The sequence below is a fragment of the Achroia grisella genome, unplaced genomic scaffold (assembly GCF_030625045.1).
Source record: "Achroia grisella isolate CSIRO2021 unplaced genomic scaffold, CSIRO_AGI_Agris_v1 utg1086, whole genome shotgun sequence".
NCBI lineage: Eukaryota > Metazoa > Arthropoda > Insecta > Lepidoptera > Pyralidae > Achroia > Achroia grisella.
The window spans coordinates 2366003-2391292 of NW_026712572.1; the positions used below are offsets into that span (position 1 = coordinate 2366003).

Sequence of the window (25290 nt, forward strand, 5' to 3'; positions counted from 1 at the left end):
ATATATTTAAGTTGGTATATACAAAATTCTGTAATAGTGGCTCCAATAACAGACAAACCCGCGAATTCTGTCTCAGGAAGCATGGTCATGTAACATGAAGAGACAGAATATGCGGTTAAAAAACCTTTGCAACTCCCAGAAAATAAAAGAGGTAGAGGACGTCCCCCAGTTACCTGATAGACCACTGAAAAAGTTAGGGGTAGACTTAATCCTTAATAATCGTAATCCTTATGACTTAGGGGTATGAAAAATAGATAGTAGCCGATTCACAAACCTACTGAATATGCATATAACATTTCAGAAAAATCGGTCAGGCCGTTTCGGAGGAGTATTTATATATAAGACTAGCTACTAGCCCCGGCTTTGCCCGGGTATACATGTATTATACATATAAACCTTCCTCTTGAATCACTCTATCTATTAAAATAAACCGCTTCAAAATCCGTTGCGCAGTTTTAAAGATTTAAGCATACATGGGGACGGACAGACAGCGACAGCAACTTTGTTTTATCCTATGTCTAATGATAGCATACACCAGACTAACATATAGGCTATAAGTTTCATACACGTGAAACCACAGGCACAGCTAGTGGGATAATAGTTTTTAATGTAAACAATTCTGTAAGATGTACACATGTTGCAATTAATTTGTTATTGCAAATATAAGGTTTCCACTGTTTACTTTGTCTCTAGCCGTGTCATCATGCAACATAGCTGCGTCAACATTGACTAATTATTTGTTTACATAACATATTTTTGTATTTACATGGACTGTGACGTCATTGTGATCGATAATTGTTGTATTCATTGCTGTCGACTGTCGCTAGTGATGTTCCGATACCTCCAATGTATCGATGGTTACTCATTTAAGTATTCGTATATAAAGCATTGGATGCGAGCAGCGCAGGACCGATTGTCGTGGAGATCTTTGGGGGAGGCCTTTGTTCATCAGACGTCTTCCGGGCTGAGATGATGATGATGATGATACAAGCGCTGCTTAGCTTTGGCGCTATGTGATTATCTGTGGTCTTTGTGGAGAAAGTAATAAGAAAAATTTTCAATATAATATAATAATAATTTATTTGTACCTACATACTACAAGATTACAACTTTAAAAGTATAAATAAATATATAACAGTTGAAGTTAGTTAGTTAGCTAGGTAATCAAATGGCACAAAGTTGTGCAATACAGTATCTTAATATCTTATACATACAATTCCGGATGAAGTTATTTAATTAATACAAAATTAATAAAAATAAGCCACACTTAATAAACATTATCATTATATAGTATAAAATAAAGTCGCTGTCGCTGTCTGTCTGTCCCTATGTATGCTTAAATCTTTAAAATTACGCAACGGATCTTGATGCGTTTTTTTTTAATAGAGTGATTCTAGAGAAAGGTTTATATGTATAATACATGTACACCCAGGGCCAGTAGCTAGTTTCTAATAAACATACCTAAATAATGTACTCAAAAGAATGTAAAAAAATAAAAAATAAACAGAATGTAAAATCTTTATAATTACCCTTACCATGTTATCTGTGCCCCTATTAGAATAGAATAGAATAGAAAATCATTTATAATAATAATAATAATAATGTCTCAGGACAATTGACACAGCGCTATCTAAAGTACCCAAGCTAATAAAAAAATGGCGCGCAGAGCTTGTGTTATGGGTTCTAGACAACTGATATAAATACATGGATACATTCTTTTTGTAAATAAATACATATTATACATACTAGTGCCAAAACTAATCCAGACCGATACAAACAATCATATTCATAAATACAAAAATATTTGTACCGTGCGAGGAATCGAACCCTCGGATAGTATAGCGGTGTGCTAAACCACTAGACCACCGAGGCTGTCAAGACTCAAATTTATTCAAATAAACTTAATTTAAGCACTTTTGAATAGCCATAACAATTTGTTTTTTATCTACCACTAATCTATTAATAAAACGTACAATCTTGTTCTGATATATCGGCCCATCCCTTAGGATGCCATCGTGTTTTCGATAGATGCATTTATAGTATACCCACAGAAAACCTCCAATTTAAATTTAACCACTTAAACTGTTAACTACCCTAAAACTTTATTCAAATGTGACCACTAATTACAAGAACCGACGTCAGTTGCATCACAAACTAACTTAGTTTGGTGGCCTGTACTTAGATATAGAACGGGCTCGTTCACACTGACCTATCCGGTTTTGGCGAACCGGTAAATAACCGGAACGAATTTAAGAAAGCCGGAAAGAAGAAAAGAAGAATTTCTGACTTGAAAAGGAAGTTAGGTGTTAGTAGTAACATTTTTTACAATTTTTGTCTGTCTGTTTGTTCCGGCTAATCTCTGGAATGGCTGGACCGATTTTGACGGGACTTTTTTAGCTGATGTAATAAGGAGTAACTTAGGATACTTTTATTTTAGAAAAATAAAGTTAAACACCATGCGGACGAAGTCGCGGGAACAGCTAGTATGTATATATAATTACTAGGATTGCATATTGATAGAACTCGGTTTTGTTAAATATCTGAGGATGTCATTCTAACAGATCGCTTTTTCAGTTTAACTGTATGAACAATTGCGATAAATAACAAATATTTAATGCGGAAGTCCATTTCACTACTTGATAGATTTATAATTTGTTTAATTCCGCTACAATTCATATAACTAAACAAATTTATATAAATCCATTAAGTAGTAAAGAAAGAAAGAAAAATTATTAATGTCCACACTTTATTTTCGCTATCCGGCAAAACAGCCGGACCGTGTGCAGTGGAAACGTGCGTACGTCTCCCCTCGAGACTTCGGGCAATTTCACGCCAATCGGCCGGTCATCAAACGCACTCGTGTGCCCGGGGGTTAAGTGACCGCTGGTCGCCTACTGGTAGCTAGATTCTATGCTTTTATCTTATTCCACCTTTGATTTTTAACTTTTTCTTTTCGTTTTCCTTTTTTGTGGTTTTCAACCGTTCTCACCTGTCCTCACTAAGCAAATAAACATAATATTAACACTGCCCTTAGAATAAATCTTAAATAATCTACACATATAAATAAAATTGGATTGTCTGTTTGTAATATTGAAATAACCGTTTTTACTACATGCATATGAATACGGTACATACACCAAAATAACATTTTTTACAAATTTTGTCTATCTGTCTGTTTGTTCCGGCTAATCTCTGAAATGGCTGGACCGATTTTGATGGGACTTTTTTGTCAGGTACCTGATGTAATAAGGAGTATAACTTAGGCTATTTTTATTTATTATAGCTAGTCTTATTAATATTATAAACGCGAAAGTTGTGAGTATGGATGGATGTCTCTACTGTCTACTATTTCACGTAAAAACTACTCAACTGATTTTGATGAAACTTTATAGCAATATAGCTTATACATTAGAATAACATATAGGCTATAAGTTTCACGGGGTGAAACCGCGGGTATAGCTATATTATAATTAGATGTTGATACCACACAATGGTGTCCGAAACCCATGTCAATTCGAGATGGTATTATAATTTTTTACACCACAATAGGCAAAGGAGTGTCCCTCCGTCACGGTGGATCCGTCGCGGGCAGTCCTCAGTTCAATTACCGGGTGTTTGCTCTAAAAATATATGCACTACTCAGCCCCCGCCACTGTTATCGCATCAGGGATGCCAACCCTATGATAACGTCCGTAGTTTAGCGATTTAGCCGGTTTACTGTAGATGATCGCAGGTTCGAATCCTCGCTCAGTACAAATACAGCATATATATGTACACAGAACTCGACTTCGTCCGCGTGGAATATATCTTTATTTTTCTAAAATAAAAGTAGCATAAGTTACTCCTTCTTACATCAGCTACCCGCCAAAACAAGTCCCGTCAAAATCGGTTCAGTAATTTCAGAGATTAGCCGGAACAAATAGACAGACAAAATTTGTAAAAATGATATTTTGGTGTATGTATCTTATTTATATTCATATGCACATAGTAAGAAACGGTTATTTCAATATTACAAACAGCCACTCCAATTTTATTTATATGTATAGATGTATGTAGTATTTATATATATTCTATGTATATTATGTATGTATTTATATACACATATATATGCATAGGTAGCTTATTTCAACCGCTTAGAATCTTGCTTTGTAGATTGCGTTTCGGTGGGTTTGGTGGTAGGAGCAGATAAGTCGCTGAAATCTATATATATAACTCAAAGGTGACTGACATAGTGATCTATCAACGCACAGCCCAAACCACTGGACGAATCGGGCTGAAATTTGGCATGCAGGTAGATGTTATGACGTAGGCATCGGCTAAGAAAGGATTTTGATTAATTCTACCCCCAAGGGGATAATTTAACGCGAGCGAAGCCGCGGGCAAAAGCTAGTTACTAGGATAAGAGGCATGACATCTTAGTCTTCTGAAATGGAAACGGATGAGTGGTATCACGGATACTGTTAAACTGAATAGGCGATGGTTACCACTTACCGTCAGCTTGTTTATTGCAATTACAATTACATTAAAAAATCCTCATACTTACGATGTTTTCATACATGCATCTGCGAAGTTAGAATAGAATAGAATAGAAGGGAATAGAAAATTCATCTATTCAAATAAACTTACATTGAAACACTTTTGAATAGTCATCACATTTTTGTTTAATCTACCGCTCATTCGGAAAGCTGTCTCATCACAAGAAGAACGAGCAAGAAACTTGTGTGTTGCTCTTTTAAATAATTTTATTCTTACTTTACATTTTTAAGTTTAAGTGTGTGAATACAAACAACCAATTAGGATTAATTCAATTAAATACTCATAGAACACATTATTAAATACTTAGAGAGCAAAATGAATGAATAACTCTTTATTGTTCCTCTCACAGAAAAAAAAGAAAATTTATTTATTTATTTATTTGAGCGACCAACAAGACATACACCATGAGGTTACAATTATTATAACTTGCAAAGAGTTCAGGTATATAGTGTTGACTTAATTACTGGTTGCCACGGCAAGCGATATTGTTTACAGAAGTTTATATATATATATATATATGTATGGTATATAATTTTTTTATTTATATTATATTTATATGTGTATAAATATTAAAGTTTTAATTTTAACTGTGTTAATGAAACGGGTTTGACTTTTGTCTCAATATGTGTTCTTGAATGGTTGACTTGAACTTGGAGAAACCAGAAAACAATTACGTAAATTAATATGTGTACCAAATAGATAAAAAAAACTAAATTAAACAATATAGAGATAAACAATGGGCGGCCTTATCGCTAAATAGCAATTTCTTCCAAAATTGAGGTATTATAGAAATTAAATAAAAAAAACATACATTTTTATTTCTTATAAATGTATGATACTAAATGTTTTAAGGTTGGCAACCCTGTATCTCACGTCGTCCGTCGGGATTTCTTGATGCGTACGAACTCTACGCTACGTGTATATATATTTATTTAACTACTGCATCCAGTGAATAGATGTTTGATGTGAGTTTTTATCTTTTTTTTACCTTGTAAATATTATAAGGTATGCGACCAATTTTTGAAACGTGACAGGTACTTAATTTGACAGATATTTGATTATTTTTGCTAACTACTCTACTAAAGTTATAAGTACCTACTAATATTATAAACACGAAAGTTTGTGAGTATGTATGAATGATTGGTTTGTTGGATGGAATAATTAAAGTAACATTTTAAAATTCTTACTTGTACACACACATAGGCAAAAATAATAGTAATAAAGTAAAAGTAACGTGGCAACCTTATCTCTAGAAAGAGATTTCTTCCAGCAAACCTAGAAAATGTTCTAGGATAATTTAGTTACTACGTCAGCCATATATACGTGTACAAGAAAAGAAAAAATGGAAAGGAGGAATTAAGATTATACACAATAATAAGTGAAACTATAAGAATGAATAAACATACACAAATATCTAGATATATATAACTCAAAGGTGACTGACTGACTGACATAGTGATCTATCAACGCACAGCCCAAACAACTGGACGGATCGAGCTGAAATTTGGCATGCTTATGTTATGACGTCGGCACCCACTAAGGATTTTGATCAATTCTACCCCCAATGGGATAAAATAGGGGATGAAAGTTTGTATGAAACTTTGTCTTGTCTCTTTGGCTAAGACTTTGCATGCATAAAGCTACTATGACGTAGTCATCCCCTAAGAAAGGATTTTGATAAATTCCACTCCTAAGGGGATAAATTAACGCGAGCGAAGCCGCGGGCAAAAGCTAGTATGATATATATTCATACTAGCTTTTACATAAATTGTATATATAAAGTTATCAATTACGTTACGACAGCAATTCGTGTGGTTCTCCATTAAAAAATATATGGTTATTAGAAATATAAATAAATCATAACATAAATAATCCATAATTAGCAATGTCCTTTTAACATTATTACTACAATTAATGTTAAATGTTTAAAAATCATAGAAGAAATCAAATTATACTTATTTGTTTTTGTCATATAATAATAGCATTTGTAGAAAAAAAATACATCCTTTCATATCTGTACCAAACATCTATTCACGTATCATTAGATATTTCACCATTCATTTAACTTACTATGAAAAATCCATTCAAACCCCATTAAAATAGCGTAACATTTCAATTAAATACCGTATACAAGATTTTGTATTACGATAACAAAATGTCCGGTGGTACATCGACAAAGACGCGAACAGCATAGACTAGTAGACTTTTTTTTTCGATGAGGCAAAGGAAAGGCGATGTACGGAATAATACTCATACAGCCAAAACACAGGCTTCGTTCACAATGGAATAAGACAGAATGGGGAGTAATATTTTATTGAAAGACCCTTTTCGATGTTGGAGTGTTGTGTAAATAGAATGACGGGCATAATGTGTGGAATATTACTGCTGTACGGCTCTTTGCTGGCTCGCTGCTGACGGTAGAATATAATGTTATGAGATTTGTATTGTTTGTGTGCTAGACTGACTGTTTATACCGTTTATATATTTATTATATATATTTATTGACGACCTCGGTGGTCTTGCGGTCTAGCACACCGCTTTACGACCGATGGTCGCGGGTTCCTCGCACGGCACAAACATTTGTATTAATGAGTATGATTGTTTGTATCGATCTGGGTGTTTTCTATGTATAATATGTATGTATTTAAAAAAAATCTATGTTTATATCGGTTATAGTACCCATGACACAAGCTTTAGCTAGCTTAACTTGGGTCTAGATGGCGCTGTGTGAATTGTCCTGAGATTATTATTATTATTATTTGTTTAATTCAAACCATACCATGTTCTGTAGCATTTAGCATCTGTTAAATATAGCAACCCGCGCCATGCCACAGCTCACATAGTGTAACGGCTCATATTATAAATACTTTATAGAAGACATATATAATAATGATATAAACATTACATAGTATAAAACAAAATCGCTGTTGCTGTCTGTCCGTCCCTATGTATGCTTAAATCTTTAAAACTACGCACAATTTTTTTAAATAAATAGAGTGATTCTAGAGGAAGGTTTATACATGTAATATATGTACACCCATGTGAAGCCAGGGTGAGTAGCTAGTTTAATATAAGATATAAATAAAAATTGACTGTGTGGTCACGGCACTGACGACGCTGATCTCCCACGGTGGTGCGGATACACCTTTCGGTCAGTAGTACACCTTCATGAAGTCAATATGTTTGTAGGGACCCGGGCCATAGGCCAAAACTCATATGCACAAGGAATCATTTCTAGAATATAATTAACTAATGGAAGGGTGCCGAGTGTTGGCATAAATGTTGTAAGTGGAGGCACAGTACTAAAAATACCGTATAGACTAACACACATGAATGATATAGTATTTAATGTAATATATAAATATATACTGACGGTCACGGCACTTACATCTCTGACGACAATCTACCACGGTAGCGCCGATACACTACCTCTTTTCGTCGGTAGTCCTTCTTCATGAAGTCAGTATGTTAGTAAGGACCTCGGTCACAAACGCCTTGTAACTCATATAATCATCATCATAGCCCAAGGAAGAATTTCTAGAACAGAATTAACTAACGGAAGGGTGTCGAGTGCTGACAGAAACATTATAAGTGAAGATACAATCCTAAAAATTCAGTTAACGCTTTGAAATTCATATGCACAAGGAATGATTTCTAGAATATAATTAACTAATGGAAGAGTGCCGAGTGTTGACAGAAATATTACAAGTTTAGTCTTTAAAATATATGTTGGTCAGTCGAAGTGTGCGTATCTGAGCGGCTGCTTTAGTTTCCAGGCTGATGACGTCCACCTCGGGCGGGATGGGCCATGTCAACAACATGGGAGGGCTGGCGGCCTGCGCTGGACCAGACGCGAAACCCATGCAGTTTCCCCTCGCGCAACGGCGGAAGAGAAGAGTCCTGTTCACGCAGGCGCAGGTGAGTCAATACCAACTTGACTGAGGCAGATTTTATACTGGTATTAATAACCCTGGAAAATTCACACGCCATCTAGTCCCAAACCAAGTACAGCTTGTGTTATGGGTACTAGACTACTGATATAAAATGCATTGTTAATATGCATAGAAAACACCCAGACCAATACAAACGATAACTCATGAATACAAAAGTTTGTACCGTGCGAGGAATCGAACCCGCAAGTGGTACCAATAATAAAAAAAATGTTTATATTTAGTTTATTCTATTTTTATATTTAGTTATTAACATATGGCAATTTTATTTTGGTCTCCCGCGATACAGGTTCTCCTAGTGCAAGATCTGTATAATTAACTTAAATGTTTCAAAATAAGTAAATAAAAAAGTTTATTTTAATTTATTTAGTACTAGCTGTTCTCGCAACTACGTCCGCGTGGAATTTTAACCTTATTTTTTTAAAGCTTTAAAAGTAGCCTAAGTTACTCATTACATCAGCTATTTGCCAAAAAAAGTCCCGTCAAAATGGGTTCAAAAGACAAGTTCGACAACAAACAGACAGTCAGACAAAAATTATGAAAAATGTTATTTTGGTGTATGTACCGTATTTATATTCATATGCATGTAGTATTTTATACTATTTCAATATTACAAACAGACACTCAAATTTTATTTATATGTATAGATAATATTATTTCCAACCATTTAAATAGTATACATAAATCTATACGTAATGAATATACGCTTCTGTGATTCAAACCCACAACCGTTTAATACATCAGACTGTGTACTCAACCGCTGGACACCATGGCTTCAAATGTATACCAAGCCAGGCGAGCTGTGTGTAGATAGGTATATACGCAAACTTTTTGTTCACTTAGCCCCAACAAATTCCGTATTTGCACCCCTCAGTTGGGGGAGTCTTTATTTGCCGATCATTTTACAAATAAATATCAGGCCGGGAGCTTACCTGCGATAATTCGTAGCTTAATGACGCCTATTCACGGTACGACACTGCGGTATGCGACTAATGCATATATTATACTAGCTGTCCCGGCAAAAGTTTTGCCATATAGATTAATAACGCTATAAAAAAATAGGGGTTGATGATAGAAGGGTGAAAATTTAGGATTGTATGTATTTTTGTATGTTGTATCGTAAAAAAATAGAAACTAAAAATGTTGTCTAAAATATGTAAAAAAGAAATTTGGGGTGGACTACCCCTAACATTTAGGGGGATGAAAAATAGATGTTGGCCGATTCTCAGACCTACTCAATACGCTCACATAATTTCATGAGAATCGGTCAAGCCGTTTCGGAGGAGTATGGGAACGAAAACTGTGACACGAGAATTTTATATATAAGATTTAATTACTAGTTGTATCTCAAATTTAAATTCATGAATTATTTATTCATGTAGGACATTTTGGCCGCTTAAGATAGTTTTTTTTTTATATTGTTAATTTTTTCCCTACCGTCCAGTTCAGTATAGATATAGGTCCAATTGAGAAGAACTGGCAAGAAACTCCATTGAATATTTTATTTCTGTTTTAAAAAGCCAGTTTATTTAAAATGTATATTTATCTATATAAACATACATTTTAAATAAAAATCCCGTGCATGATCAACTATTGCAATGTACGCTCGTTATGCAAGTAATCGTTTAGATGTGAATATATAATAAATAACCCTGGACAATTAGCACAGCGTCATCTAGTTCCACGATAAGCAGAGCTTTTATTCTGAGACCTAAACAACTGATATAAATATTTAGATATATGTTTATACAAACAAGCATTTTGGAAACAATCATATTCATGAATAAAATTGTTTCTACCGTGCGAGGAATCGAACCCGCGTCCATTGAAAGCAAAGCAGTGAGCTAAACGGTTAGACCATCGAGGTCGTCGCCAATATATTATAAAAATAAAAAAATAATCATGACAATATTATTAAAAAGAAATTATTTTACGAATGTTATGTATGTGTTAAATTGCTATGAAATACTACCTATACCCAGGGCTTCACCTGTCTGAATTTTATAGCCTAAATGTTATTCTGATATATAAGCTACATTATTGTAAAGTTTCATTCAATTCCATTTAGTACTTTTTGCGTGAAAGAGCAACAAACATCCAAACATCCATCTACACTCAGCAATGCTCGTGTTTGTAATATTAATAAGATTTATTTGTTTAACAAATTTCTGTTGAATCACTGCGGTAGTTTTTACTTGAAAAATTATCAAACATTCAAACTTCAATGACTAATATGAATAAGATTAAATTTATTCACGTTTATATTTAAACTACTATCACTAAACATGTTTAGAAATAATTTATTGAATAAACTGTGGCTCAGTTTAACTAACTAACTAACTTTTATAGAAAAACTTTAAATCCATAGCACTGACAATATTATCTAATTACATTAATAATGAGTGCGTAGCGATTTCTATGTTGATTATCGCATGCCTCTTACTTGTTATACTGTAATTATTTATATAAAAAAAACATCTATTAAAAAGAGCAACACACAAGTTTCTTGCTCGTTCTTCTTGTGATGAATCTGCATTCCGAATGAGTGGTAGAATCAAAATATGACTATTCAAAAGTGCTTGTAATGAGTTTATTTGAATAAAGATTATTTCTATTTCTAACTAGCAGACTTTCAGAAATAATAATAGAATAGTTTGTCCTCCAAATATTTTGTCTATGGTTTATAGAAGGCAGAATTTTACTAATATTATAAACATACATGTTTGTTACTTTTTCATGCAAAAACTGAAATAATTTTGATGAACATTTACAGCAATATAGGTTCTATATCAGAATAACATTGTTATTGCTACAATTTAAAAGATATTATGTAAATTGGTCAAAATATAACAATGATGTCAAGTAAGTAGTTATTTTTAAACTTTCGTGTTTAATATAAGTTATTTATATTATTAACCGGATCTTAATAGGAATAATTTTATTGCAAATAAAGGTATTTACCTCTCTCGACGTTTCGACTAGGTTGCACTAACCGTGGTAAGTACGGATAACATGAGTGCTGTGTGTCGCGTACTTTCGTTGAACATTCTAGTTATGGTAGATGAAAAAACTGCTGTCATCTATCTATATTACATCGCTGTTACTCCAGTCAGCTCGTGACCACGGCTAGTGCAACCTAATCAAAACGTCGAGAGAGGTAAATACCTTTATTTGTCATAAAATAATTTGTGTTAAGATCCGGTTATTAGGGTGTCTATTTAAGGTATAAATAAAGTCGACACATTCCTAAGTTGGACAGGTCATAGACACTTGGAGACCGGTGTCCGATGACGCTGTAATTGAATTGGTAAGAGCACTGACCCTGTTTTATTGCAAAGATGATATACAATTCAATCTTCGCCTGCTGCCACATCTGTACTTACATGTAATAAAAATATAAGTGATACCATCTTTATTATATGGAAGATATTTGTTTATTCATTTATTCTTTTGCATATAAAATTGTATACATGGCGGACTTAACGCCTGATGGCATTCTCTACCAGTGAACAGTCGCGTTGATCAGAGATAATAAGGCGGTGCAATTTTGTAATTAATATATAAAGAAAAACAAATATAGATAAATACAGAAAATTAATATATATATATACATATTCAAATATATAAACATACTAATATACCAGTGTAAAATACATATATAATTATAAAAATAAACAAAAATTAAATCTTATTGAATACATACGAAATAAATATAAAATTAAATTATAATAAACATGTATATATAGTCTCATGGAATATATCTTCAGTTACAAGTTAAAATCGTGACAATATTTTTTAACTGACTTGCACAGAATATAAGGGGTATAGTAATTATAATCTATACTTCACTACATAGTATAAAACAAAATCGCTGTCGCTGTTTGTCCGTCCCTATGTATGCTTAAATCTTTAAAACTACCGAACGGATTTTGAAGCGGTTTTTTTAATAGATAAAGTAACTCTAAAGGAAGGTATATATATATAATACATGTACACCCGTGTCAAGCCGGGGTGAATAGTTAGTAATAAAAACCATATAGAATAGAATAGAATAGAAAATCATTTATTCAAATAAACTTAATTTAAGCACTTTTGAATAGTCAACATTTTTTTAAATCTACCGCTTATTCGGAAAGCTGTCTCATCACAAGAAGAATAAGCAAGAAACTTGTATGTTGCTCTTTTAAACAATAAAAATTGTATTTACTATCTGCTGACAGCTTGTATAATACGAGCTGTTCAAGTCAGTTAAATAATATTACAGAAAATTCATTTCGTGCCTTATATAAATAACACTAGTGATTTCAATGTCGTACCGTGAATAGATCGCCTTGTTAGGGGAGATTTTCCTGATCGCGTCAAGCGTGAGAGTTTTATTGTGGCCCCTTTTTCCATAGCAACTCGGTCACCTCATACGTTTAACTTCAGAGTTGTGCTGATCGTTTATATCACTATGTATTTATTTCTATACAATTAGATTAGGAATTCCTTAGCTTAACATCTATATGCAGAGTTTGCCAAGAGAGAAGGAAACGCCACTAAACATCCTATGTGGTTGTAGCCCTCTCATGTATTAACGAAATATCTCCTTTGGAAAGTATACACTATATCCTGAGAAGATAAAACCCATCGCTCCTAAGAATATCCTTCAATTTTTGTCCTTCACCGGTCTAGGTAGCAAACTTTGAATAAGGGCACAATAGATCTATAAAGGTCGCAGTGTTACAGGTCTTAGCACTTGACAATAGCCCAAACCCCCCCAATAAAAAAATAGGAATTCCACATTTGGGTTCCTCTAGGGAACCCGCAGAGATGAGGCCCATAGCTAAAGTGGGCCACCGCTATCGAAATCGCGGTGGACTTATACTCGATCACGCGACTTCTGCTTATGGCGAAGAGACATCGTAGAGGTTTTAGTAAGTAGGAGTCTCAAAATACCCGCTCATTCCACTCCACTCCCCCCTCTCTCTCGGACGGGACTTCTTCTCCATGAGGGATTTTCTCCAAGTAAAAAAAAAAGGAATTCCACATTGTGGAATCACCTTACAGCGTTTGGTATTTCTGAACCGATAAGATATTTAAACCTTAAAGAAAAGAGTTTATTCCTTCTTGAAATATCAGCAACGCACTTGCATTTCCATGGAGTTGGAGGTGCTCATGGGCGGCGGTAATCACTTACCACTATGTGATAATCACTTACCATTTGTCACCATAAAAATAGTATATGACATTAGGGCAACAAAGGTTCGCATTGTTTATGGATGATCAACGATTGCTACATACGAAAAAGAAGAGACGAACTTCATAATATTCCATGGATCACCGTGAGGGTGTCGGGTCCATCGTGTGGCAGAGAGGGAATCTCCGAGCAGTTCCCGGGACTTGTGACCCGGGTGAAGGTTTAGGTGGCCTCTTATATACGTTACAACTTTAACACTCACCTTCACCACTCGTGTTTCTCTCCTTGTCCAGCCTAATCTGGTAGGAGCCTGCTAGTGCAGTTGTAGATACATGTTCTAGTATGGAACTCATGTACTGCAGTTCCAGATAGGCCAAGATCTTTTAGAGAAACTTCGCTGGTATCATTATCATTACATACTATAATACAAAGTCGCTGTCGCTGTCTGTCCGTCACTATGTATGCTTAAATCTTTAAAACTACGCAACGGATTTTGAAGCGGTTTTTTAATAGATAAAGTGATTCTAGAGGAACGGTTATATATATATATAATATCATACATAATATAAAATAAAGTCGCTGTAGCTGTTGTTTCCTATGTATGCTTAAATCTTTAAAACTACGCAACGGATTTTGAAGTGTTCTTTTTAATAGATAGGTGATTCTAGAGGAAGGTATACACTATATATAATATAACGTACACCCGTGCAAATCCAGGGCGAGTAGCTAGTATACTATACTACTAAAACTTTACATGAATATATACCTGAAACAAAGCAATCTAGGATTACAAATAAAGTTATAGCTATATAACCAAATTACATGAACGCGAGCTATTTAATTGCGAGGCGGGGTCGCCCCCGCCCTGTCGGAGGCTCAGCCCCGCCCCTGCCCCCGGGGGCGAAGTACGAAGGCAGACTGTACGTATAGTTGGCGTAATTAATTCTATTCCGGAAAATTCCTCGTAGCCAGTTGTTTTTAATGCGAGGGCCCCGATTTGTCATACTCAGCACTGTTATCTGCATTAATTCGTTTTAACCTACTTTATAAAATTACTAGCTTATATGTTATATTGATGATTATTTAAAGACATTCAGTAGTTTTTGCGTAAATAAGTAACAAACATTCATACATACTCACAAACTTTCGCGTTTATAATAATAGATATAAGATATTTACTTATTGACGGCTTTGGTGCTCTAGCGGTTTAACACACCTCTGTACTTCCAGTGGTCGCGGGTTCGATTCCTTGCACGGTGCAAACATTTTTATTCATGAGTATGATTATTTGTATCGGTCTGGGTGTTTTCTGTGTATATTATGTTCTAGTTGTGTTCGCGAATTTTACTTGCGTGAAATTTATAGTATATATGTTATTCTAATGTATAAGCTATATTATTGTAAAGTTTTATTAAAATCCATTGTATTTTGTGCGTGAAATAGTAACAAACATCCATCCATACTCACAAACTTTCTTTTATAATATTAGTAAGATATATATTTATTGACGGTCTCGGTGGTCTAGCGGTTTAACACACCTCTTTACTTACAGTGGTCGCGGGTTCGATGCTTATATTTATTTATATATTTTATATTCCAAAACCAATACGTCTAATAAGCTCCTTGTTGCAGGTGTACGAGTTGGAGCGAAGGTTTAAGCAACAAAAGTATTTATCAGCACCAGAGAGGGAGCATCTCGCATCGCTCATACATTTAACGCCGACGCAGGTCAGTAATAGACATAATTTTAAACTATTCCATGCTTTTTTACAATACAAATTAAATAAAATATCTAAAAATAGAAATAGAAATAATCTTTATTCAAATAAACTTAATATAAGCACTTTTGAATAGTAATTTTTTTTGATTCTACCGCTCATTCGGAATACATACTCATCACAAGAAGAATGAGCAAGAAACTTGTGTGTTGCTCTTTTAAATAAATATTGATGTGCTTATATTTAAACAACAACAAGGATTAGGCATGCGACAATCAACAAGAAAACCGCTACGCTCTTCTAGGATAATTTTGCCGCTAATGAACATCAAGTTTTATTGTATTAATTTTTTTCTCTACCGTCCAGTTCTGTCTATAAATTTAATTGCTCAGAACTGGCAAGAAACTCAACTGATTCGGTTTTAAACCCAGTTTATTAACATTGTCGTATATCATGAAAAGAAAATCCTATAATTGTTCATCTTTACATAGTATAAAATAAAGTCGCTTCGGCTGTCTTTTCGCTTAGATAACAAACTACGCAACGGATTTTAATGCAGTTCTTAGCAATAGAGTGATTTAAGAGGAAGGTTTATATGTATAATATATGTGCACTTGTGTGGAGTTGCAGCGGGTAGCTAGTGTTTGATAAAAATAGGGTTATATACCCTATTTTTATCAAATACTAGCTAGCATAATAATGTTATTCATGATCTCCTAATATTTTAACGCTTTACAAATATTCTGGACACACATATTATGTACTTTCTACCCACACCGGCTTCGCACGGGTGTACCTGTATTATACATATAAACCTTCCTCTTGAATCACTCTATCTATTAAAAATACCGCTTGAAAATCAGTTGCGTAGTTTTAAAGATTTAAGCATACATAGAGACGGACAGACAATGACAGCGAGCTTTGTTTTATACTATGTAATGATAACAAGTTAGTGAACAATGTATTTTTCGAAGTATCAATGTAAGATCTGAGTTTTAGCCAGTTAGTATGAATTTAAATAGCTAGCCAAACTAAATGGTAGAGATAGTAATAAAAAATTGTTGTACAAAATAGTCCTACATAAATAATAATTGTAACTTATACTTTAATACGATCGTACATTAATATATCTATAAGAAATGTCAATAATGCCGCAAGTAATATATATTTTAATATTATATACTAATTCTTCATGTAACTTTGTGAATTTATTTTACATGTAATTGTATTTACTTAATTATGGAAGGAAACCTTCCTTTTATGAAGTCGGTTAACCAATAACAATACTTAACTAAGCTTTGAGTAATTATTTGTATTCTTTTACATATGAAAATATTTTAACATTAACATCGCTAGAAGTAGGACAGCGTGGTAGGTTACGTAGAGTCGTAGATGACGTAGCATCTCGTAGACCGTCTACGAAATATCTTTATTATGCTCAGTTTCGCAAAAAATCCTATTAGCTATTTGATTTCTAAACACAACTATAACAATATTAGGTATAATGTGTAAAAGATAGATTGTCTAAAATATATTTTATTCAATAAACTAGCTGTTTGTCGTCTCGTCGCCCGTGAGAACGGTTATCTCCTGTTAGTTCGTCGTAAATTTTAGTATTAAACTTGTGATGATAATTAATTAATAAAAACATTTATTATGAGAGAGAGAATTCCTGTAAATTCACGTTCTACCCACGAACGTTTAAGTACAAGAATTGAGATCTACGTATTATCATTACAGCATTACGTAGATCATCATATAGAGATGTATTTTTTGTAACGCACTTTGTATTTTTCTCTGATGTTGTGGGTGATGATTGTAATCACTTACCAGTAGGTGAACCGCAAGCTGATATGCCCTCCATCCCTCTATGTTAAAAAAATCATTTAGCTTTGTTGAAAATAGACTTACAATAATCTATATCCGTTAATAGACAAAATGTAATGTTTAATTAAAATCAGAATAATGAATAATTACATTGTCTATGTTTGAACAGGTACTTATTCGAGTGACAATCAATCGATTAATGTTTGATTGTTCGTAAATCGATTAACAAATCTGTCCTATCGGATCATTTTATTCCTCGTTTTAATGAATACATCCCTTCTCTAGCTGTTGTATGTGTAGTCATGTCAGACGCCAATAAATTACCGTCGTAAAACAGTGTCTGTGTATGTAACGCCCGGCGCCCGGCGGCCGCCTGAAGCTACTGTTAGCGACACAGACAACATAAATCACAATATAATCGGTTTCATAACCACTGCCTGCGGCTATGACCCGAACATCCCTCGGATTCAATTACGGAACAAAATGCCTACGATAAAATACGAGATGAGGGCGCGCGACGCCTCAGGCGGCCATGTTGTACCACGTCCGTTTGTTATTTTTACCACTGGCAACACGCAAGACACTCCGGGTTAGCTCGTTACGTTGGCATCTTGTTTCACGCACCGTCGACAACACCAGTGAATCGGGGAGCATCGCTTTCATTCTCGAGGACTTTTGCGAATTCCTTGTTTGAATTTTTACCGCGATCTCGAGTGGTGTCTTCAAATTAGTGGACTCTCATGCCACGTACGTATATTACGCGTCAATGGTTGAGTGGTAGACACAGAATATTACCACAGTGTAGGTATATGCGACCTCTGCGCCGTTATTAATATCTGTCAGCGGCACGCGACCCGTTTTCCCACATTCGCGTTCCTAAATTCAAATCCTTCATAACAAAGACTCAATAATCTCGGCCGTGTCAATATAAATTTCATAAACTCGCTGTGTAACCCCAACAAAGGGCCGCAAACATCCATGAATAATCTCCATTTTGATGGTGTCAACACCATTTGCGGCGTCGCGTTTGAATTCGCGCCAAAACAAACGTCAAACTGTACTGGCGAGAACAATGATACGCGGGCGGCGGTGTCACGGAGGCGCGCGCTAATACGCCGATTATAATGCGGTGCATTGTCATAATATTAATTGGTTGGTGAAGCAGGGCGGGTGCCGCGTATTGTTTCTAATACACGCTCTAATAATCTAATAGGTACGCAGTAATTGACTGATCAATCAGTCAATTAATATCTACCTATGAGAATTAACTGGCAGGTTCCTTGATTACTCACCAGTTCATTAGCCAGTTCATTAAATCTTAGTAATATTATGTAATATTATGTTATCTGTGGTAATATTATATACTAGCTACTCGCCCCGGCTTCGCACGGGTGTACATAATTATATATCTCTTGAATCACCTTATCTATTAAAAAGAACCGTTTCAAAATCCGTTGCGTAGTTTTAAAGATTTAAGCATATATAAGGACGGACAGACAACGACAGCGACTTTGTTTTATACTTTAATCTTTTATCTTTATTGTCTAAAAATTTTTTTTTTTTTTTACAAATACAAATACTTAAGAAGTCCCTGATTTCTGAGGTAGGTATAGAAAATACCTGTGTTTCAGAAGTCAGTGTCCTCTTAGTACTTAGTATACTAAGTAATGATGCTAAAGTTAGTAAGTATGGATGTTTGTTACTCTTTCACGTAAAAACTGCTAAACGGATTTTGAATAAACATTACAGTAATATAGCTTATGCATCAGAATAACATATAAGCTATATTTTTTTAAAGAAATTTGACGCGAGTGAAACCGCGGGCGCTGCTAGTAAGCTATAATCTAATAAACATACATTCAAATCATAAAGTTTAACACATAATTCGGTCACGGAACAATTTGGACAAAAACGCAATAGCATATGTAGGTTCATCTTAAGGTCAACACATTCACCTTAAGTGAATTTGAAAAAGAGAAGTGTGAAGCAAATTGTTTAAAAGAGCAACACACAAGTTTCTTGCTTATTCTTCTTGTGATGAAACAGCTTTCCGAATAAGCGGTAGATTTAAAAAAAATTGTTGACTATTACACAAATGTGCTTAAATTAAGTTTATTTGAAGAAATGATTTTCTATTCTATTCTATTCTATTCATAAATCTTTGTAGCCTTTTTTAATAAAATCGCGCGGACGGAGTATGAAATTTCGCACACTTATAATTTATATAGAGAAAAAGTGCAGAATATTAATATTTTTTTTAATTTAATAATATCTAAAAATATATTGAATCAATAGAAAATCATTACACATACTACCGTGTATTTGACAAACACACGAATATATACTATATTCTTTATTAATTATGGTTGAATTTCGACTACAGGACAACCACTAGTATGGATTAAAATCTTATTAATATTATACACGCGAAAGTTTCTGAGTATGGATGTTTGTTACTCTTTCACGCCAAAACTGCTGAACTGAATGACTATAAATTTTATCGCTATAAATTTTAGGTAAAAACCAAGGGCATAGCTAAATACTTTTTCAACTATAAAACTATACTATATTCATCATGCCAGAAGGAATATAGACAGTTTCAAAAGAGTTAGTGATTGCACTAATAAAAGCTTACGTAACAATAACAAACTGATTTTACCTAAATGTCGTTTGGCTAAAGTTAGTAATTCGTTTTATGGAAATTGCGTAAGGTTTTACAATAAAATACCAGAGTCTGTTATAAATCTGCCAGAAAAAAGATTTAAATGTCAAATAAAACAGTTCCTTTGCAAAAAAGCTTACTATAAAATTGAAGAATTCGTTAACGATAATAATCTTTTTATAGAAAAACTTTAAATCTATAGCACTGACAATATTATCTGATTACATTAATAATGAGTGCGTAGCGACTTCTATGTTGATTATCGCATGCCTCTTACTTGTTATATTGTAATTATTTATATAAAAAAACATCTATTAAAAAGAGCAACACACAAGTTTCTTGCTCATTCTTCTTGTGATGAATCTGCATTCCGAATGAGTGGTAGAATCAAAATATGACTATTCAAAAGTGCTTGTAATGAGTTTATTTGAATAAAGATTATTTCTATTTCTATTTCTATTCAATATGACTCGACCGTCATATGAATCGAGTTCATTAGGTACTTAGTTTTTTTATAATAGTAAAGAACGACAAGAACGATATCGGTTATTTCTCGATTTTCATAAATGTAGTAGCGGTTTTTGTATGGTTAAACAGTTTTACGGTTTTGACCCTTGAGTTGTCAGTGTCAGCCGCCCTCGGACCGGGAAGCTGCACGCCCGACGCCCGGGGGAACAATTAATTGCAATCTTTTGAATCATACCAGGTTTTTTGCTCACGTAATATTGCCTTGATTTGTTTCTTTTGCTTACTAAGTAAGTTTTTTTTTGTATGTGATAATGGAATGGTGCATCCGCCTGCGCTAACGGTTTACGCTGGCGGGGCACCAGTGGAGGGTGATAATATGAGCATGAGGTCAGGTCAGTTAGCCCATCGTGACAAATTCACCAGGAATTTAACACGATGGTTTCCAGGGGGAACCGCGTGGAGGTGAACCTGATATGGTACATTGCTAGTAATGGGTTCATTAGTCCACATTACTAACAATCCCATTTCCCCCCTACTAAGTAAGTTATTTATATTATTAACCGGGTCTTAACACGAACAAATTTTATGGCAAATAAAGGTATTTCTCGACGTTTCGACTGGGTTAAGACCCGGTTAATATTATAAATAATGTATATTAAACACGAAAGTTTAAAAATAACTATTACTAAGTAAATGTTTTAGTATATTTTTATATTAAAGTATCCTCATCTCATCTATACATATAAATAAAATTGTAGTGTCTGTTTGTAATAATGAAATAACCGTTTGTTACTTCATGCATATGAATATAAATACGGCACATACACCAAATTAACATTTTTTACAATTTTTGTCTATCTGTCTGTCGGTCTGTTTGTTCCGGCTAATCTGTGAAATGACTGGACCGATTTTAACGAGACTTTTGTTGGCAGGTAGTTGATGTAATAAGAAGTAACTTATACTACTTTTACTTTAGAAAAAAAAAGTTGAATTCCATGAAAAATAAGAAGTAACTTATACTACTTTTACTTTAGAAAAAAATTCTCTAATTCACTTTTTTATAATTTCACGCGGACGAAGTTGCCTGTACAGCCAGTGTTAAATAATTACAATAGCTTTAATGTATACATCGTTAACAGTCAGTGTGTTTATCGTTTAGGAGGATAGAATTCAAATTCGCGTTGGAAGGTTAAACGCATTCCGTCCTTGCATATTCATTGCAATGTTAAAATAGAGAAGCAGTGGTATAAGGGTGAAGTTGGGACGTAGCTTGATAGTAGCACTGCAGGGTTGTCAAACATACAACGTTTATTATAGAGGGACTTTCATTTCGTATCCGTCAGGCGGGAGTTGGCTCAGCCGCTCCATATCCTTCCGCGGATTTTTTTTCCGGACTACTCTAGTCCGGAAAAAGGGACATTATATCCAAGATATAGTCTTTTTTGGATATAATAGTCTTGGATGCAGCTGGCCTAAACATCTTCATCAGACGATAGGGGGTATGCAGATAGCACAAAATCTGCGGAAGGATATGGAGACTATATGAAAGTCGTTCGAAGTAGAAAAAAGGGACTTTCATATAGTCTTGGACGGTCTCGGTGGTCTAGCGGTTTATAGATCGCTTTATTTCCGATGGCCGCGGATTCCTCGTACGATAGAAACATTTGTATTCATGACTTTGCTTGTTTGAATCGGTCTGGATGGTACAGCGGATAGCAATCTCCCGAAATGCACCGTTCGGTTGCCAACCCGCTATCGCTAATTTCCGGACACAGAGGAGCGCACTTCCGGTATATATTAATAGACAACTCGAGTTAGCCCTGCCATAATGTTTTCTAAACCTACCTACATGAATATAGATATTTTGATTTGATTTTACTCTAAAAATCTCTGAAATTAAAAAGAGCTTGTTCATTCTAATTGTGATGACAGGTTTCCGAGTGAGCGGAAAATTAAAAAAATAAGGAATGACTATTCAAAAGTGCTTAACACGTCAAGGACCGCGTTGAAAAATCGTATTTCTCACATTGGCATTTTTTTATTGTTAATTACGTATATTATTTTTTATATATGTTCTAGTAAGCCCTAGATTTAGTTCAATTTAAGCGCCCACGGGTGATAACCCGATCTGATCTAAATTTACTTACGTTGCGGAGTGACCCACCAGTGGGCATGCGGTCTTTAAAGAATTTCTATTTTATTGGTGTTGGCAACCCTGCCGGGTACGGCCACAATATTCCGCAGTATTTGAAGTCGGAGCGCAAACAGAGGGCTCTCGTTTCGTTATTTAACTTAAGTAAATTTCGATGTTCGCGACGCGCCGCCACTGTTGATACTGCCGGTCCCCGGGCGCGGCGCGGGCTCGCTGCCCGCTTACATTTACAAATAACATTTGTAAAATAATTTATTTTAATAATACTGTCATGATTTCTTTTATTCTTATACAATATTGGCGACGGCCTCGGTGGTCTAGCGGTTTGGCACACCGCTTTATTTCCGATGGTCGCGGGTTCGTTTCCTCGCACGTTGCAAACATTTGTATTCATAAGCATGATTATTTGTATCGGTCTGGGTATATTCTATGATATTATACATTTACAAAGAGCTGGCAGCTACCTTGGACAAAGAATTAGTCTAGCTATTCAAAGAGGGAACGCTGCCAGTATTTTCGGAACGTTGCCTAAAGGGACCCCTTTTAATAATATATTTTAGTCATCATATTATATTTTTTTAAGCTTTTTAATTTTAGGTTCTTAGTTGTACAATTAGGTTATGTAAATAATAAATAAAATTAGATTAATACAATGTAAACATTAATAGGCCTAAAAAATCTAAATATTTACGTAAGTTGTCTAGTACTCATAATATAAGCTGTGCTTATGGTGGGACTAGATGTCGCTGTATTAATTGTCCAGGTTCTAGTTGTTTTTCAATTAAAGGTTCATTTAAATGACTATTACAGAAGCCAATGCCGTTTCGAATACAAGGGATCAATTCACATCTTGTTATGGTTTTTTTTATAAATATTGTCTTATTAATGGAAGAAAATGTCAGTCGTCATTACGGTCTCGATGGTCTATCGCTTTAGCACGGCACTTTACTTCGGCTGACTCATCCGTCATACTCGTGAACAAGTGCTGCTTGTAGGAACTAGTACACTCTAATCACTACGACTGATTTACTCTTATTTATTTACTCAACCAGTTGTTGATCAATATTTTTTTCTATTTGTGTATTTAACTCTATTGAATTAGTGCTAGTTGGTAGTTTGTATTTACACATTTCAACTTTAAAATATAAAGTTATATATTTATAAGAGCAACACGCATTTCTTGCTCATTCTGCTTGTGATGAGTCTGCATTCCGAATGAGTATTAGAATAAAAAAAGTGACTGTTCAAAAGTACTTATATAATATATAAGTACTTTGGAATAGTCAGAATTTTTATATTTATATAAAATATTTATATTATTTTCTATTCTATTCTATTCTATTCAAATAAATATATTTTTCTATGATATGTTACTGCCAATCTATTATAGAACAAAATTGATTGGGTGAATGAACTTGTAGAATCTAATAAAAATTAAAAACTAAGAAAAGCTTGCACAAGTAGCGTAACACAATCGCGGCTCGCATTGTCTCTGGTCACGATCAGCACGGCGGTCCGTTGTCTCTGGCTCTCGGCAGCCGGATGCTGTGTATGCGGGTACTCGGAGATTTTAATGGGAGCAACAAGATAATGGTGCTTCATGACCCGTTAGACAATGACTCGTCTCAAACTGCTAGTCGCTGACGTTTAGTAGCTGTTATTGATGACAGAAAGGAATCTGTGGACCTGCGGATCTGTGGATGTAATGAGTATTGGACATATTGAAATTATTATCAAATTGACATTTTCCTTTAATTTACATGTATTGATTTTTGACATTTAACTGGTTAATATAATAAAACGTTGTTTTTTAATATTTGGACGATTCATTTAGGGGGATGAAAAAAAATATCTTTATTCATGAATTTTATATATAAGATGTAATAAAATTTAATATTTCGATTCAAAATATCTTTATTCATGTAGGTCTATTACAGACTCTTATGACATGTCAAATCTACCGTCAGTTCAGAATGATGTCGAGATGAAAAGAAGTGACAAGAAACTCAGCCCGTATTCTTTTCAAATAAATGTTGTAAATGTACAAATATATTTATTTACAAATGTAAATTGTATGAATGAATGAATGAATGAATGAACCACAGATATCATAATCATTATAGACTTGAAGTTCTTTGAAACTTTGTACCCTATTTTATGAGAATTGCGCGGATGGACGAGTATGAAATTTTGCACACTCATAGTTTATATAGAGAAGAAGTGCAGAATGCTAATATTTTTGTTTTTAATTATATCTGATAAATACATTAAAAAATAAAAAATAAACATTACACACACTACCATATATTTGACACACGCGTATATGTACTCTTTTGTTTAATTGTTATTGCTGGTACAAAGATCTTTTGTACTTTTAATTACCATTGCTATTTAATTTAATAAATACCTTTGGATAGATTGATTAGGAAGTAAATGATACGGATATAAGCGTTATCTGAAAGATGAAATGATTGATTAAAATAGGGGAAAGCTATAGCATTACTATAAATACGAAAGTGTGGCTGATTATCTGTCCATTTGTTACAATTCACGAATTAAAAGAATTTGAACTGCTAATTCTATCTTAATGTAAATTGATGATATCAGGACGACAGACATAAGCTATATTTTATCTTTAAAAAAATCAGATAAAGTAGCAGTTGCTAATATTATATACGTATACGAAAGTGTATATATCTGTTTGTTATCTTTTCAAGGTAAAACTGAACGTATATTAATGAAATTTGACGTAACATTGCATCACAGGATATGGGCAATCTATCATCTAAAAAAGCGGG

At 34.2% G+C, this 25290-nt stretch overlaps 1 protein-coding gene across 1 annotated transcript in view; it reads left to right on the forward strand.

The window, feature by feature from the left end:
- LOC131842960 (thyroid transcription factor 1-like) overlaps window positions 1-25290 on the forward strand; it is a 58122-nt gene that overhangs the window by 26238 nt on the left and 6594 nt on the right. The window contains exons 3-4 of the mRNA XM_059191539.1: window positions 8306-8454; window positions 15298-15393. Of these exons, the coding sequence (XP_059047522.1) occupies window positions 8306-8454; window positions 15298-15393 (245 nt within the window). The remainder of the gene's footprint in view (window positions 1-8305; window positions 8455-15297; window positions 15394-25290) is intronic.